This window comes from Acanthaster planci, linkage group LG10, assembly GCF_054643075.1.
Source record: "Acanthaster planci isolate LZ-2023a linkage group LG10, COTS_SCS, whole genome shotgun sequence".
Lineage (NCBI taxonomy): Eukaryota > Metazoa > Echinodermata > Asteroidea > Valvatida > Acanthasteridae > Acanthaster > Acanthaster planci.
Genome location: NC_141786.1, coordinates 4038974 through 4055706, shown reverse-complemented (window position 1 = coordinate 4055706; position 16733 = coordinate 4038974). Strand labels below are relative to the sequence as shown.

At 41.2% G+C, this 16733-nt stretch overlaps 1 protein-coding gene across 1 annotated transcript; it reads left to right on the top strand.

The window, feature by feature from the left end:
- The first annotated feature begins 334 nt into the window (after window positions 1-334).
- Window positions 335-16614, top strand: LOC110986504 (MAM and LDL-receptor class A domain-containing protein 1-like). Its single transcript, XM_087142461.1, has 12 exons — window positions 335-469; window positions 2085-2216; window positions 3823-3963; window positions 6978-7124; window positions 7320-7538; window positions 7736-7876; window positions 8854-9009; window positions 11576-11800; window positions 13710-13850; window positions 14526-14681; window positions 15254-15472; window positions 16262-16614. The coding sequence occupies exons 2-12, from the start codon at window positions 2159-2161 to the stop codon at window positions 16612-16614; spliced, it is 1956 nt and encodes a 651-aa protein (XP_086998587.1). The 5' UTR covers window positions 335-469; window positions 2085-2158.
- The last annotated feature ends 119 nt before the right edge of the window (window positions 16615-16733 follow it).

The following is a 16733-nucleotide window of genomic DNA, read 5'->3' as shown; positions in this document are numbered from 1 at the left end:
GTTACTCCCTGTCTCCATTTAAGATCTGTGGGCGTTAAGTACTTAACTTTAACACAAAACATCCCACAAAGCAGTCAGAAAACAAGACGCATGAATCAGTTAAAGAATAGTTATGTCATATTGGTCCGTCAGACACGAATACACTGCATGGAATATAAATTGTACACAAGAGTCAGGGTTCACCAAAAGGTGGTCAGCAATTATAGTTTGGTGAGATACTGGCTGGTATATCCTGCTCTGGTTTACTTTGGGACTGTACGGAATTGAGTGGGTGGAAATCACTATGGCCTGGTTATTTGGCAGGAAAATCAGCCAGAATGATTTCAAAGGCTTCGCAACTCCCTGGAGCACGCAGCCTCGTTGTAACACTACCGGAGGGAGAATGAGCGTCCACATTGCTAGATTAATCTCCAAATGTGATGCAAGTAACTGTAATGCACAAAAATTAAGACTGTTTGCAAGAGTAAAGGTAAGAAAAAACCCTTCAACTCGCTGGGGGCTGAACTCCTCTGGTCTTTTTGTTCTAATTTTTATCGGCCTTTTAGTTACTGTTTGTTGTTGTTGTTTTGAGAACGACAAAACTCCACTCTACCTTTAAAATCATGACATGTCGGGACTAGTACTACCCTTGAGTGACCGCGTGCGACTGTGGAAGAAAAACATGCATTGCAATGCGATCATAAGCGAGTCAACTGTCCGGGACACTTGAAACTTAAAAACCAGGTAAACAAGTGTTTAACTTTAGTTTTCAGTGGTTCAAAACCATATTTTTATTGATAGATTGCATAATGTATTTGGTGTTTATTGACAAGCCCTTAAATGGTTCGAATCTAATACTTGCATGTTCCTAAATTTAGGGTCAAAGTTGGTTCTAGTATGTCTGACTTCCACGATTTAAAGTATGGAGTTAGAAAATAAGCTTAAACTCAATGATTTGAAAAAGCGAATTTCTTGTATTGCCCTCTCCACATCAGAAACATTCTCTAAATGATGTCAGTATTAAAATCGGTAACACCAATATCCATCCTAGTGAATTTGCTCGCAACCTTGGGGCTGTATTCAATTGTAATTTGACTTTTCATAGGCACATTTCGGAGGTGGTCGCTGCTGTTAAAAAATTTTTGCCCAGCAAACTTCTTGTTAGCATTGTCCATGCCTTTATAACCTCACGGTTGGATTTTGGCAATGCGCTATATTATGGTCGTCCTTTGTGTAAGTTAAATCTTCTCTAGAAGCCTCAAAATCAAATTTAACAGGAACAAAAAGAACGAACATATTTCACCAATTCTTTACCGTCCACACCGTCTCCCTGTTCAGCAGCGGATTAAATTCAAACTTTTAATATTTGTTTTCAGAGCCGTTTGGGGCACTAGACCTGCTTGTCGAAGTCTCCCACTCCCACACAATGTCAATGACAAACTATAGCTAATTCAGCTCCAATTCTTGAATGGAAACGTCCAAAGAAAGTCGATTCCGGAAATACAGCGTGTAATGTCCGTGCCCCTCGGCTCTGGAATGACTTGCCTGTGTCATTCAGACAAATTACACTTTTCTCTGATTTTAAAGCCGATCTTAAGACCTATCTTTTTAATGAAGCATTTGGGATGTTTCGTTTGAGGTTTAATGTGTACGGTGTATTACGTGTAGTTTTTGTGCACGTTCTTATGGGAATGTCTCCCTAATGATCCATTAGCGGTAATTATTATTACATTATTATTAAGATGGAAAGCTTGCGGTAAACACCATGCAATATCTCTTTTTTGAGTCTGTGTGGTTCTGATAAGAACCGGAGAGGCTCAACATTATTATTATTATTATTGAATTTTTCTATCAAGAGAAAAGTAGCATTGCGAAATCTCCAGGGTTTGGAAAGCGACCTTTTAATACAAAACTGAGCGAGAAAAGTAACACAACTTGTCGATGAAAACGTCAAGGTGCACCAGCGAGGCCAGCTGAAGCTAGCTGATCATACCTTAGTCGAGAATAAACTTCTCCGACATTTTGTGGACATTTTGAAAGGCAGACATTGAGGGCAGGAATACGGACTTGGATACCGGATGTTGCCTCTTAATTTTGTTACTTAGGTCTTTTGAACCATAAGGAGAGAATCCCAGAAAGGCCAAGAACTTTGCAAGAAGAGGAAACCTAGTCATAGAAAATGGCATGCATCAGTCTGACGTGCAGTCTCATGCTTGGACTGTGGATGTTAGTAAGAGGTAAGGATATATCATAAACGGGACCTAAGTTTTGCAAGGAAATGACCTTATACAGAGATCAGTGCCAGGGACCACATGCTCTGGGTTTGGAGCTGCACAAGACGAGACAAGAAAACCTAAACAATGACAACAAAGAAAGATACAATAGAAGTATTCAAGTGTCGGCCATCTTGAATTGAAAGTGACGTTAGCTTTTCTTTTGGGAAAACAGAGTGGAGATACCAGCAATGAAACGAAACGTTGTTACAAATAAATGCTAGTGTCCCATTAGAATAATTTAAAAGTCATAATGAATTAAAACCTATATGTCTTCAGCAAATAAACACCTTGAAAGTTAGACTTTTACCTCAAATAGTCTGGCACCACCATGGATTCTGGGAACAAGATCAAAAATGGCTTCTCTGTAAGGTCTATTTACATTTTGCTTGAATTTTGTAAATTTATATTCAAAGGATGGCACTATCTGCGTAGCCATCGGCGGATAATGTCCAGTGGATATTGTCCAAAGGGGCTCCGCTGGCCTTCCGTTTCTTTAAAAGCAGAATTGACACATTACGTAGCCGGGGGAGGAGACCGGCCCTAACTATTGACCCTAACTCTCCTTAGAAGAGCCTAGCTACGATACTGAGTTTGCTAGCATAGATCACCATTGGGGGATTTCCACAGGTCAAGCCGTGTTCAAAACTATGGATTAAAAAATGCTCGCCTAACAGCAACTGTTGGGGAACAGCATTCCTCATGGCTATTTCTGTTAGCCTGTCAGGAGTGCATGTAGGCAAAACATTTCCTGTCCTCGACGTGACCGAACACAGTCGATGATACATGAAACAAGTTTGGGGAAACAATAATTTCAATTGTGCAGCCTTGGACCTTGCCAACCCCCGGATATCAACAGCGTGACCTCGATACTTCTGTTTGGCGACAGTTGCTGGCGGGATGGGCTGCTATGTAGGATTTGCTGGAGCAATTTTTTTCTGGCTGTTTTTCCCCATTGAATCACTGATCATTTATAATTTGAGCAATGGTGGTACTGCACACAATATTGCCTCTTTCCACATAAACAAAAGGAAATCAGCAACCAGAAGAATGCCAGTCCAATGTTGTCGTTTTTTTCTTTGTCATTCGTTATTTCAATATCGCCTACGAGTTTGAATAAGTTGACCTGATTGACGGGGTCAGAGCGGTATCAGGGAGTCTGGAAACAGAAAATCGGCAAAGGGAGATACGGTCCAAATCAAAAGGGGGAACTAAAGTAACCAGATTAAGAGCTGTTCATTAACTCAAAACAACCAGAACAATCTCATCATGTCAGTGGCGTAGCCTGGATGGGAGTGGGGAGGGACAATTGTCCCGATTTGGCCCCCTCCGGGTAACAGTATGTCATTTATTATCCAATATTAGAGATCCTTCAACCATTTTGTAAAATTTAATTTCATCAAACACTTTCACCGAAACAACATAAGGATCGGCTGTACTTTTCACGTGAAACAAAAAAAAATCGTGATCAGTTTAAGTAACCCTGTACTATACAGATACCATCTCAGCATACCTATTTTTTCTAATTTTTTTACAAACATGCTCAACGCATTTGTATTGTTTATTACAGCAAGCCTGGGTTTTGACTGCACGTTTGAACATGGCATGTGTGGTTGGAAGCAATCGTGGGACGATGCAGGTTACTGGATGCGACGTTCTGGGAGAAGTCCCAGCTACTACACTGGTCCCCTGTCAGACAGGACTCCTGGTTGTGAGTATTCACAAATCAGTCTGACGAGATGTCCTTTAAGATTTAACAATGCGCGACTGAAGGTTTCTTTTTGGGGGGACTAATCCGTAGTCGGGATCTAAACAAACGTAGTCATTGATTTTTGTCTCTGCGTTTAAACTAGCCGCTGTGGGTTACCAAATATCCCATGCATCATGTTTGGGCAGGCATGATTGAAATCTGCTGTTTCTCTATGCAAAAAAAACGTATTGTCATTTTTGAAAAAATGCGATGTAAATTGGAAAGACAGTAAATAATAGAGCGACATATCTCCAAATCATACATTTAGTGTGAAGCTAAAAAATACCCAGAAATAAAATTTCGGAAAATTAGAAAAATTTCAATCAACTTCGATCCCTGGGTAAATTACTAACATCCCAGACGGATAAAATGTCTATGCAATGAAATTTAAAAAGAGAATAACGGTATTACTTCTCCTCCTCTGAAGTTTAGGAAAAATAATTGACAGCTCTTTCTGGTTAATAGAGTAACGTCCACTGAGCGGTCTTTGACCAGACTGGTTGATTGACTTCCTGAAGTTGCAAATGTTGTAACGGGATGTTACACCGTATATACACACAAAAATATGTTTGTACACACACGACACGTCGTGTCGTGCCGCCGCCCGTCGCGTCGTGCTGTCTTGGGTCCTTTCCATGCTTTATTTTTCCGCCCAAACGTCGCCCCTTCCGTCGCCCGTCGCGTCGTACGTCGTGTCGTGCATTGCATCACCTATTACGTCGCCTGAAGCACAACACGACGCACGAAAAGACCCACGATGCCGCGACGCGTCGTGTGCTGTCGCCTTGTGCTTCATGGTGTTTATAGAGGGCGCCTTTACAGTTTTCTTTCAGTTCTCTCCCCCGTGCTTGCAAAGTAATATTAATTTCTGTCATATTTAATTGATAAAATGAAAAAAAAGCTAAAAGAAAATCCGCGGGTGTAGGAACTGCTCTCTCATAATAAGTGGAAGCCCAGAATTCGTCACTCTCTTAAACCCAGCCAATGATTCTTTTCAATGCGGTCGATGAAGTTCCCTTAAGCATCATTTAAACGAAGGCCAGATATCATTGAACTTTCTTGGGGGACGGTGTACTTCGGTCGTAACAGACTCGTCCCTCCGGTACCTGCCGTCCGACGCGCCGCGCCTCGTGGAGGAGGGCGCCCTTGCCTTCGTTGAAGGGGCGCGGCGCCACAATATATTAGGGCGTAGCTTGAAGACGATCTATTGCTGAAGTTTGGGGCTTATCTTGACGTGGCAAGTAGCTGTAGAGCTTGCAGTAGAAAGGATTGCATTAAAAAGAGCTTGAATGGAAATTGTGTTGGGCTAAGTGCAGATGATGTTTAGGGTTCAAATGCACAGTCTCAACTTCGGAACGGAATTCACGTGGCCCTGGTCCAGGCCACCCACTGTCCAGCAGTGTATGCATTTGTACCTTAATAGGCTCACTCTGCTGATGTCTTTGTCTAGAGCAGGACAGGGAATTTGTAGGTATGGCAGGTTCGATGGAAGGGGAAATCACAAAGAGACAACAGAACAGTCTCTGTTCAGTCCAGTAGCCAAGTGAAGTGGAAGGTCACTGCTAGGGAAGTTATCAGCTCCTTCTCAAGGACTCTTGTGGTTGGTTGCAAGTTCTGCCACCAACTGCCCACACGCGCTGCCACGCAACCGACACATTTCTAGGAAATTGTATGACCTAATTCTGGGGGAGTTAGGATTTCAAAAAGTGGGGAACCAAATTAATTTTATTAAATAATTATTAGAAAGATCAAAATTAGAGCAGGAAAAGCTAAAACAAAGTTGTGGCTGATGTTCCTTATTTCCTGGAGACAAGGCTGATACTTAGTCGTGACTCGCTTTCTAATTACATTTGATTAAAAAAACAAACTTTTTCTTTAACAACTCACACTGGGAATAATTTAAAATGTAATTGGCTAACAAACAGAAAAATGAAAAGAAATTGAAAGATTAGGATCAGACAATTATTTCATTTGTGATTCAGAAATCTCAGGGATGTTGATATGCATGTTATTAGGCCCTGAACATTGCTGATTTTACACTGTTTTGAAAAGGTCTTGAATTAGTGGACTGTGCCCTACAATGCAAGTAGGGGGGGCGGGAAATGAAAAAAAGCAGTAAAGGCGCCCTCTATAAACACCATGAAGCAAAGGGCGAAAGCACACGAAGCGACGCGTCGTGCTTGTACAAACGTAATGGCAAGAAGGCGCCAGTGTGACCCGACGGTACGACGCAAGTAATCCGTCGTGCCGTCGTGTCTTGTAGTTTTGTCGCCTGGATGGAGGCTAAAAAGAGAGAGAGAAATGATTTTCGTAAATAGTACACCACAATATAGTGACATTTTATATACAGGATACATTTCATTAAAAGAATAATATTTGCTCTCATACCTTGAACCCGAAATTCGTTCACTTAAAACACTGTTTTAAGAAAACTACAGTTTGTCTACTCCCATGAAATGAAATACGAAAACACAAAATCTCACATAGAAATAAGAAAAACACAAAGAAGAAAATTTTATACGTCACATTTCCAAATGTTGGTGCTGCAAATAATTGCAATATCCAGGTGTTTTCCTTGCATAGCGCCACACGCTTGCGTAATATATAATTTATATTTAAAAGTTGACTTTGCATTAGTATCAAGACAAAACATTCCCCTGCACACCCTTTGAAATGGCGAAAAAAACCTAAAATATTGTTTAAATTTGACTTAAAGGTGTATTATCGAGAATGTCTTTTTGAAAATCACATTGCGTTGACCCATCAACCTCTTCAATTTCAGAATAATATTCAGAAAAAAAAGATTTATTTCCGATAAATATTAAAACTGGGTGTAATTCAACTCAAAACAAGTTCAAGCTGTGAGTTTCGTACAAGTTTTGATTTTGTATTACTAAATGCAGTTCACTGGTCTTTTGCTCCTTTTGGGGATGTTTGCGAATACCTACACTGCAGTGTTATTTTTCCGTCTACAGCATCGACCAACTATTACTGCTACTCCAACGGAGGATCACACTCGTCTTCCAACGCGGTATTACTGAGTCCCATCGTCAAAGCCACAGATGTACGGCAATTTATATGGCGGTTTAGCTTTTGGTACAACATGTACGGCAGCGACATAGGTGCGTGTTTGGCTGGAGAAACATAATCAACAATGATGACAATCATTCGAAGGCGCCTGTTAATATTTTTCCCTAGCGGGTGCTTATTTTTGGTCGGTTATTACCCGGAAATTCAGACACAGCCTAAAGGTTTTGTCAGTTATTGATCTGTGCAAGTAAAAAAAACCATGTTTGAATGTTTAAAATCACATTCAGGTCGACTGAATGTGTACAAGACACCAGTTAACGGCCGACTGAGTGAGGGACGGGTGATCTTCAGCCGGCATGGGCAACAAACGTCAAGTAGTGAGTGGCTCGAAGGGGAGATCTACATCACCGATGTAGCCTCGAGTTTTAGGATAGCCTTCGAAGCTATTCGGCAATATTTGTATGATGATCTTGGGCACATCGCCATCGACGATGTGACAATCTCAGGTTTGTCTGCCTCAGATTTTTTTGAAAAGAACTGTAGTGTGTGGAGTTCAAAACGAAGAAGGACGTCTGATATTCGACAGGTGTCACGGTGAGAAAATTGAACTGACTCCAAGCATTCATAGGCCTAAATTTACAAATTACTTTGATCAGATTTTTTGGCTCCTCGAATAAAGATTCTATATCCTCTTCTACCTAAGGGGGCTCTAGTTTTAGTTGCACGTTTGAAAACGGTCTCTGTGGCTGGGTGCAGTCAAGTGACGATAATGCAGACTGGACTCATCATCGGGGTTCCACGCCAACTTCCCATACCGGTCCTGCATTTGACCATACCATAGGTGGTGAGTGCGATTACAGTTAGTGTCTAGGAAAATGAAAAAAAAAAAAAATCGCAAATGTATCACCGTCATAATATAAGGGATGTCACTTGTGATATACAAACGCATCCTGCTCTGAATGCTTGTACTTTAAAAAATCTGTGTGTCGCAACCGCAAAGTACATAGAGCTAATGTGATTTACAGGTGCACATTTTTGACGTTTTGTTTTGTACATCACTGATGTGTATTTAAAAGTTACTGAATAGTTTCACTTCATTTAGACTAGGCTTTTCAGAAGTTTTCCGGGGGGGAGAAGGTTCACGTTGCTTCCCCCCCCTTTCTGCAAAATCTCACGAAAATAGTAGTCAATTGACTTGTAAGGAAGTTATTATATATTAATAAAAAGTATAGAACGTTTACTTTGATAATTTTTATATTTTCCCATATTATCAGACCTGCCAACCTAGCCGTACTCCTTCTAGACGTCAGACATTACCACAAATTAGATTAAAAGCTATACTTTAGCTTTGACTTCTTTACAATTTTTAATCTATTTTGTGGTAATGCCTGACCTCAGGAAGGAGTAGGCATGTTGGCAGGTCTGTATTATGCATGAAAACTGCACAAATTAAAATTAAAGGTAAAATCCATTTTTGTACATTCGTTTTGCATTTTGTAAGTTTAATTTTTCATGTATTTTATTATTCCTCCATCCGCATTGGGCTAACTGTTTTGCTACAGGTGAACCACTGCCAGACCTAACTGACCCTAAATGGCTTTATTTTGGGCCTACAAGAAATCTTGTCAACTCCGAATATATTGATATGTTAAAAACGCGGACTGAACGAAGAGTATTCAAAGTACCACAGACACAAACAATGATGAAAATAGGACATATAAATACCCTTCTAAACAGGTGTCTCCACGGTAGTAGTTTCCCTTCGTGAGAAGTTCATTTCATGGGAAATAACAGTGGACTTATTACGCCTCTTTATTTCAGATAACAGTGGCTTTTACTACTTCTTCCATGTCGCCGATTTACCTACATATCAGAATACCAACGCTGTGCTTTTGAGTCCTGTTATCAACTATGATGGATCACAATCACCTATGCAGTGCTTCAGCTTTTGGTACAACATGTACGGCAGAGACATTGGTAGGTCAAACTTTCCAAGAATAGACTGAAGTTTCCGTAAGCTTGTGAACAACTGAACTTGTGATGTATGATTTAAGATGAGTCCATTTTGATGCAACTCTTTTCAACTACTGTTGGATTTTGGCCAAGTACCCAGGACAACTACTGGTGATGTCCTCGAAATTGCCCTAGCTCTCTTTAGCCTTTTAAAATTGAGGGACTTTTTGCTAGACCTAACAGAGTTTTTGGAAACGAAGAAAGGTGGCATCATAAAATTTTAACGCGTTGACAATGGGCCTCGAGCTATGCCAAGAGAGACCCTAATATTCCAAGAAACTTAGGTCGTTTTCCAATACTCAACTTCAGCTCTGTCTCAGGCTTCAAATTTTTTTTTCAACTGACTTTGAAGCTGTAAGTGCAGTAATTAATCTAAAAGTGCCACAAAACAGCAAATAAGATGCAATAGAACCAGAAATTATAGTAATCCAATGTAATTTAAACGCTTCAGGCACACAACCAGGGATTGGTTTTGGGAACGAAGCCTGCGACGGAGATGAAGTTGAGTATTGGAAAACAGCCTTAGGCCCCTTTGGTATTAACTGCGCATCGCTGGTTCGCGAACGACTATGAAGCGCAAACAATGCGTTCGCATCACTATGAAAACGCCCGACCAACATTGCTCTTTTCAACCGATGAGGGGGTGCCTCTACTCAGGGTAGAAAATTCTTCTATGGTAAAAAGAAAACAAGACAGGTTTGAAATCACTGATTACAGCTTGTTCCTTGACTGATAAAATCCCAAAACCTGGGTGAAATATTACCGGGCTAGCTTTTTCATTAACTAGCAGTAATAAGCTTCCCTTAGCAACTTCAGATCCCTTTTGTAGTTTAATGTGTTACTGAGTCTTATGCTCTTGAAAATGGCATTGAAAGAAGGCATCTTCTTGGGACATTTCTGCAATCAACTGTCAAATTTCTACCTTCGTCTGTACTCCCTAATAAGTGAATTGTTGGTGTCAATTTATGTGTAAGTGGATAAAAGACCAACTCCAACGATGTTGATTTTTCTCATATTGAATCCTAATCAGAAGAACCAAGTCCAATAAAACTGGCACATATCAATATCTCCCTTGCAACACAGGTTTTTGTGTTAATAAAACACAGCTTTTGTACCTATTTATCCTGGGAGTCCAGTCTGCAGTTGTAAAAATGGACGTCACGACTCTTTAGCATCTAATGAATATGGATTTCTGTGATGTAGTACCGTGGAGAGGAAATACCACAGTGCGCGCGCGAGGAATTTGCTTTTGCCGTGGCGCTTTTGCTTTCGCCGTGGCCCTTTTGCTTTTGCCGTGACCCTTTTGCTTTTGCCGTGACAGTTATAGGCCACCGTACTCTCTGCATCCATAGCACGCATAGCTGCAGACGACAGCACGAACTTGAAGATTGCTCTCATTTTTTGGAAACTCAAAGAACTTCAATCCGGGTCGGTTCTTTCGCAGAATTTCTAGTACGTCCACCAAGACGCACGATTTGGGCATTATTGTAAGTCATGAAGAAAGGAGCGCAAACTCTCGACCGAAAAGAGATAATGCAGCACAGTAGAGCCTGCACACAGATCGATCCCTGAGACGTGGTGCACGCACATGTAGCTCCATTTTCATGTATATGTACGTTCGTAGCGCAACCAGTCGTGCCTCGGATACCAATTTCAATGTTTTCTCCGGTATTACATTATACAAATTTCGTTTCTCAACAGCGCCACCAGTGGTCAGATTGTGGAAATTTTTCATAAAACTCCAAGGCAACGTTCAAAAGTTTTGGCAAATTTACAAAAATATAGACGCAATACAGACGTGATTTGGTAATGAAAATATGATTTATTAAACACTAAACGCGCTAAAAGTTTATTTTCAAAACTTGTAAAACAGTTGGAGTCGGTCTTTAAAACAGGGTAGTCTGAAAATTGAACTTTGTGGGGCTGTTCAACTATGTGGCAAGTGAAGAGGGTTTTGGGTAGACATGTCAAGAGAGAGAAAGTCTGGAATAGTCTCAAATTAAGCCTTGCGTCATGGTTAAGACACTTTTCAGAGATTCTCCACGTAGGAACTCTATTTGATAATCTTCTGAGCCCTTTCTGCGTAGCTAGATATATAGCTCTTTTTCTTGAAATTTTGCACCTTACACTCAAACACTCGTAGCTTAGTTCTTAGCAGCTCGTTTAACCGTCCTTACTCTATAGATCTACACACCGACAAAGTAATTGATAACTCAACATAAGCAAGTAGGAAAGCACAGATTAAGTTTACAATGGTACTTTGATCCACACGACGCTTTTACAAGCCATGTTGAGAAAATTGAAGACTGCCATGAATGTCAAAAATATATCCATGCACCATCAAACTTTACTTTTATTTTGTGAGTTTTCCTTTTTCCTCCTGCTATTACGTGAGAAATATGGTTGCTGTTGCTTGACAACATGCTTTGTAATTACCTGACCCGCTCAGACCACAACAATATACTCCCAGTGTAAAGAATTCGGCGCCAAAATGTGGTCATAATCTCTTGTTCGCATTCAAACCATGCAGGTACTCTCAAGGTCCACAAGATACCCGCAAGTGGTGTGCTAAGTGATGGTCAGGTTATCTTTACGAGAAGTGGTCGGCAGAACAATGCCAGAACGTGGCTTGCAGCTGAGCTTTATATCACCAATGTAACAAGCGACTTCCGCATAGCGTTTGAAGCGATTCATTGGAATGGTAACTACCGCAGAATACTCGGAGATATTGCCATTGATGACGTTCAAGCTAAAGGTAGATAAACACTTTGTAGATTCAAATCAGCAATTTCAGTTACTGAACACTAAAACAACCTGGTTTGTTTGAAGCGTCTCACAGCCAGAGGTAGGGGAGAACTCGGCTCTCAGTACAAATGTGATTTCTCCACTGAATCGGACTTTTAAAAGTTAAAGGCATCAGAATCCACCCCTGTCAACACCAATCCACTCTTGTCAACACCAATCCACTCTCGTCAACACCAATCCACTCTAGTCAACTCGTCAAGTGAACCGTTTAGGAGTTTCACCAACAAGATACAAGATGTTGAAGCCATTTTGCACGCGCCAGCCTGCAAATGGGTGTTGTACGAGAGCAGTTTGTGCTATTTTCACTAAATTGGTGTGAAAATGACTTGAAGGACTTATTAAGAATACTCCTGAAGGCTCAGCGCGTGAGAAATTAACTGCAACGATATCAGTGAGACAGATGTCGAGTGGCTGCCCTGGGTCTTTAGATTATTACACAATTAACAACAGGCCGTCGAATGCAAAAGCAGACAATTTCCTGTTAATTTCCATTCAGAGAGAATTCATTCCAACAAAAGTAATATATTCTCCTTTCGATTAAGACTAGGGAAATGAACAGTCATCTCTCGAATCTCAGAGGTCGAGATTGAACTCCTGTTTACACTGAAATTATAGGCATCCACTCTTTCGCATTTGTAAGGACCCTTTGGAAACAAAGACAGACGAAACCGTAATTCTTCTCTGTGCAGAAACAACAGAAAGATATCGTTTCTACTTACAGGGACGACATTCTTTTTCGTGGGAAAAAACCTAACAAGACGAATGAGTAACCAAAATTTGTTTATTTACATGTATAGGGCATAGATATGAGCCCCAAGCCGGACTGAGCAGATGAAAATTCCCCAATAACAAAGGCTTCTTTGGTGGAAACTGCACTTCGCTGGTTCACGAACGACTATGAAATGCACGCACTACGATTGCGTTGCTATCAGCAAAATGAACACTCTCAACTACATGGTTCTTTTCGACCGATAAGGGGGGAGGGTCTTCAGCTCAAGGCGGATGAAAATGAGCATCCTGAACACGCAGTGCACACACCGAAGAGCTGTGTTGCTGCTCCGCTTGAGCCCGTGTTCTGTCACGTTTGGCATGCGTTTCTGTATCTTTCCTCAAGCACGTGACCGCCCCCTCCATATAGGACCTCATGTATGCACACGTTGGCGATCTAGTATTTGCCATTCTATCCGGGTTGTGACTTCATCTTACACGCGCACGTATCGCTGATAGCAATTTCCCACTGAATGGGCTCTCAAGTTGCGCGTTAACTTTCCGGTTCCATGGTTATTTGCTGTGGGCGTGGGTTTAGCTGAAGTGACGTCACATTTGCAAGCAAGATTTCTATGATATATGGCCTTGCAGGTGTGCATTGTGAGCCAAGCTAGTCACAGTGGCAGTGGATGGAGACATCAATGGCGGCAACATCTCTAAAGCAACAGTAGAAACAGCAAAAGTAACGGGCTGTAAAGCGACAGCAATTGGCAAATCCGATCAAGGACCAGTACTCAACCGTTTGTCATTCAGACCGGGGAGGGGGAAGTGGGCGTAGGAAGGGCAACATCACAAAAGAAACATGAAAACGATCGTATACCATAATAGCGACAGTTTAAATTGGCTGTTTTCTATCACTTCTCTTATAACTGGTTCTCACAGCACTGTGTCATAAAAACAGCCACCCTCGATGGGCTGGTCGTGAACAGTCCACTAGGTGAGCCCAATCATCGTGGATTAGCGTGCGTTCAGTCAGAGTTAGTCGAACTATTTGGTTAGCTATGGTCCATGATCGAACTTTTTAGTGTTCTCGCTACAGTCTATTCTAAAATAGGACACAAAGGTTTTCAACAAATTTTCCGAATTTCCAGTCCCTTGTGCTGATTGTGACTTCGAGAGAGATATGTGTGGATGGATCCAGTCGACAGAAGACGATGCGGACTGGAATTGTCGACACCAGGGACAAACAAAATCGGGAGGCACTGGTCCAGAATTGGACAGGACCACAGGAGGTAGGCGCTGAATTAAGGGGTGGGACGCACCCGATCCGAATACCCACCGCTACTTCTAAGTGAGGCCTGTGCAGCAAAATAGCCATTCAATAATTGTGATGCTACTATATTATCGTATAATGCAATACAGTTGGCAACTTATAAGTGAGGCTAGTCTTCGTCACGAAAGTTTGCAAGCAGAGGGCACAACAAGCCTCACAAGTTTGCCAACTGTATTGCATCATACGACAACATATTAGCATCACAATTATTGCATGGCTATTTTGCTGCAAAAGCCTCACTTATAAGTAGCGGTGGGTAGTCAGATCGGGTGTGGGACGTCATATTCATAAAAAACGGAACGCTTAGAATATGGTTGGCTAGACCGAAAATTAGAGCCAGTTATCTTTTTAGTTTATATTCCTGTCGGGTATTCCCTGGGGGCAGTAGCATACATTCACGTGTACAAGTGCATACGCATTTCACGTAATTGTCTGGAGGCATCAACACTATATGACGACAATGAATGGACTTGCACGCAACCACACACCTGGTCAAAACTGGGGGATATATACCAAAATGCCCCCTGGGATCTATGCCCATGCATTTGGCACAGGTGATTTCTCATTGCTGAACTTTCAAGGTGAACTTTCCAGACAGTGAAATCTTATGGCATTCCTTTATTACACTTTACAGATACCAATGGTCACTATTGCTACTTGGAGGCGAGTAGTCCTCTGAGTGCAGGAGATAATGCCGTGCTGCTCAGTGGCATATTCGAGTATGATCCCAAATATCCCGGTCTAACGTGGTATGTCAACTTCTGGTACAACATGTACGGAAGCACAATTGGTATGTTTAATGTAAACTGGTAATTTGTGGGCAAGTTTTCACTTGCCTTATTTCCTTTATCGATAGAGTCAAGGGGATGGATGAGTTTACATAAATTCATGAAATTAACTTTTTCAAAAATGATGATTAAAATCGTAAAATCTCATCTCAGTAATAAGTAGTGCATTTATATAAGTGCCCATTGAGAAAGGCCAAATTTGTCGAAACGTAGAATGCCACTATAGTATTTCCATCCAAAGTATCATTTTCCTACATATAAAAACTACTCATGTAACATCTATGGTCGATAGGAGTGGAGTTTTGTCAAAGATAGAGGTCACCTTAATGGTAATAAGGAGCATACAATGATGAGGAAGACTGGGATTGGTTACGAAAAATGCCCCTTTCTACAGCTTGTTTCTAGAAAGAAACAATCCACATTTAATTTTTTTTCCTTGTGAAAGTTGAAGGTACTTGATATATATTGAGCTAATATCAATGTAGCTCTGATGTCTTGACTTTTCAATATTGACAATATGTGCCAAATACCTTATTTTCACGGGTATTAAGTCCAATGCATTCTTCACTTTTAGGCACACTTAACGTCTATCAGACACCGGTAAATGGAACCCTGGAGGTTGGGAATATTCTTTTCACGCGGACTGGTGAACAGACAAACGGAACAACATGGCTTCAAGCTGAGGTCAATATAACGGATATCAATGAGAGCTTCAGAGTAGCGATTGAAGCTGTACGAGGACGCGACTTTCAGGGAGACATTGCGATAGACGACATCACTACAACCAGTACTGGTAAGTATTAGTCTAGTAGCTTTCGTATTAAAGCTGGGAGGGAACATACGAAAACTTCTTCTTTTCACAAATGAGAAGTTCTGTCGTCTGTCGCAGAATGATGAATGCTTTTTTAAAGCTTGTCATTTGTAAAATCACATATCTTGTCGGGTTCATAACTTTCATTAACTTAAAGAGATTGTACTTGTTTGTGATGTTATGTTGGAAAGGCATCAATAGCCTGTCATATATGCCTTTTAAACATAACATCACAAACAAGCACAGTCCTTGTTATCCTTCCGTATTACCCACATTTTGCTCACAAAGATAGGAGTACAACACTTTACCTGCCTACACATTTAAATGGTTTTTCGGCCTAGAGCTCATTGATAGTTCGAAAGCAATACTTGTTTAAAGCACAGGAAAGCTTGAGTCAAGGATAAATATGGTTGACAGTGTGCAGGCGTGGTATACATATTGTGGACCTCTGCATAAAAGAAGTCCACCTAATGTAGGGTGGATGGAGTTGTGTGGACTCGCCCACGTCCACACAATGTTTTCCCCTCTCTGACAAATAGTTTCAAAGGCATTTTGTGGTCAAGGTTATCCGTGGGAAAATGGAGTGGAACAGTCCAAGAAATCATCAAAAATCCAGCTCGAAGGAGTTATCCTAGTTGGAGAAAAAGGAGCATTTTCCTCAAGTTTTCTTAACCACAGGAGAACAAAGAAATGTTCACACTTTATTTGTAAAACAGGTATGGGTGTGTTTTCTGACAGACCTTTTGGCCGGATTTATTTTGTACAATTTAGTACTCCCAATAAGCATGAACTTGTCTGACACCAATGGATACTATCTGACCGGTGATACGTCTCACCTCGTAGCGGGGACCGACCATCAGTTTCAATGCGAGGTACCAAACGTCGATCCGGGGGTATTGTTCGTTTGGACGTTGGAAGGTCAGGAGGTCATACAGGACACTACTATTCACATTAAGAAGGGAAATTTTTTGACCACCAGCACAAGCTTCGTCACTCTGTCCGTGTGCTGGACCATGCATAGAAAGTCGCTGAAGTGTCTCGCGTCAAGCCAGGACGGCCATTCTAGTTTAGAGCTTGTGGTTTACCTAGATGTCACAGGCAAGTGTTGTAGGTCGGGCAACTGAATTTCTAGTATTTAAAAATCCATGGCATTAGACTAAATTATGAAGACATAGCCACATATTTGACAAAAAATGGGGATTTTGACAATTTTTTGTCTTGGACACAAATATTTACTAATCAA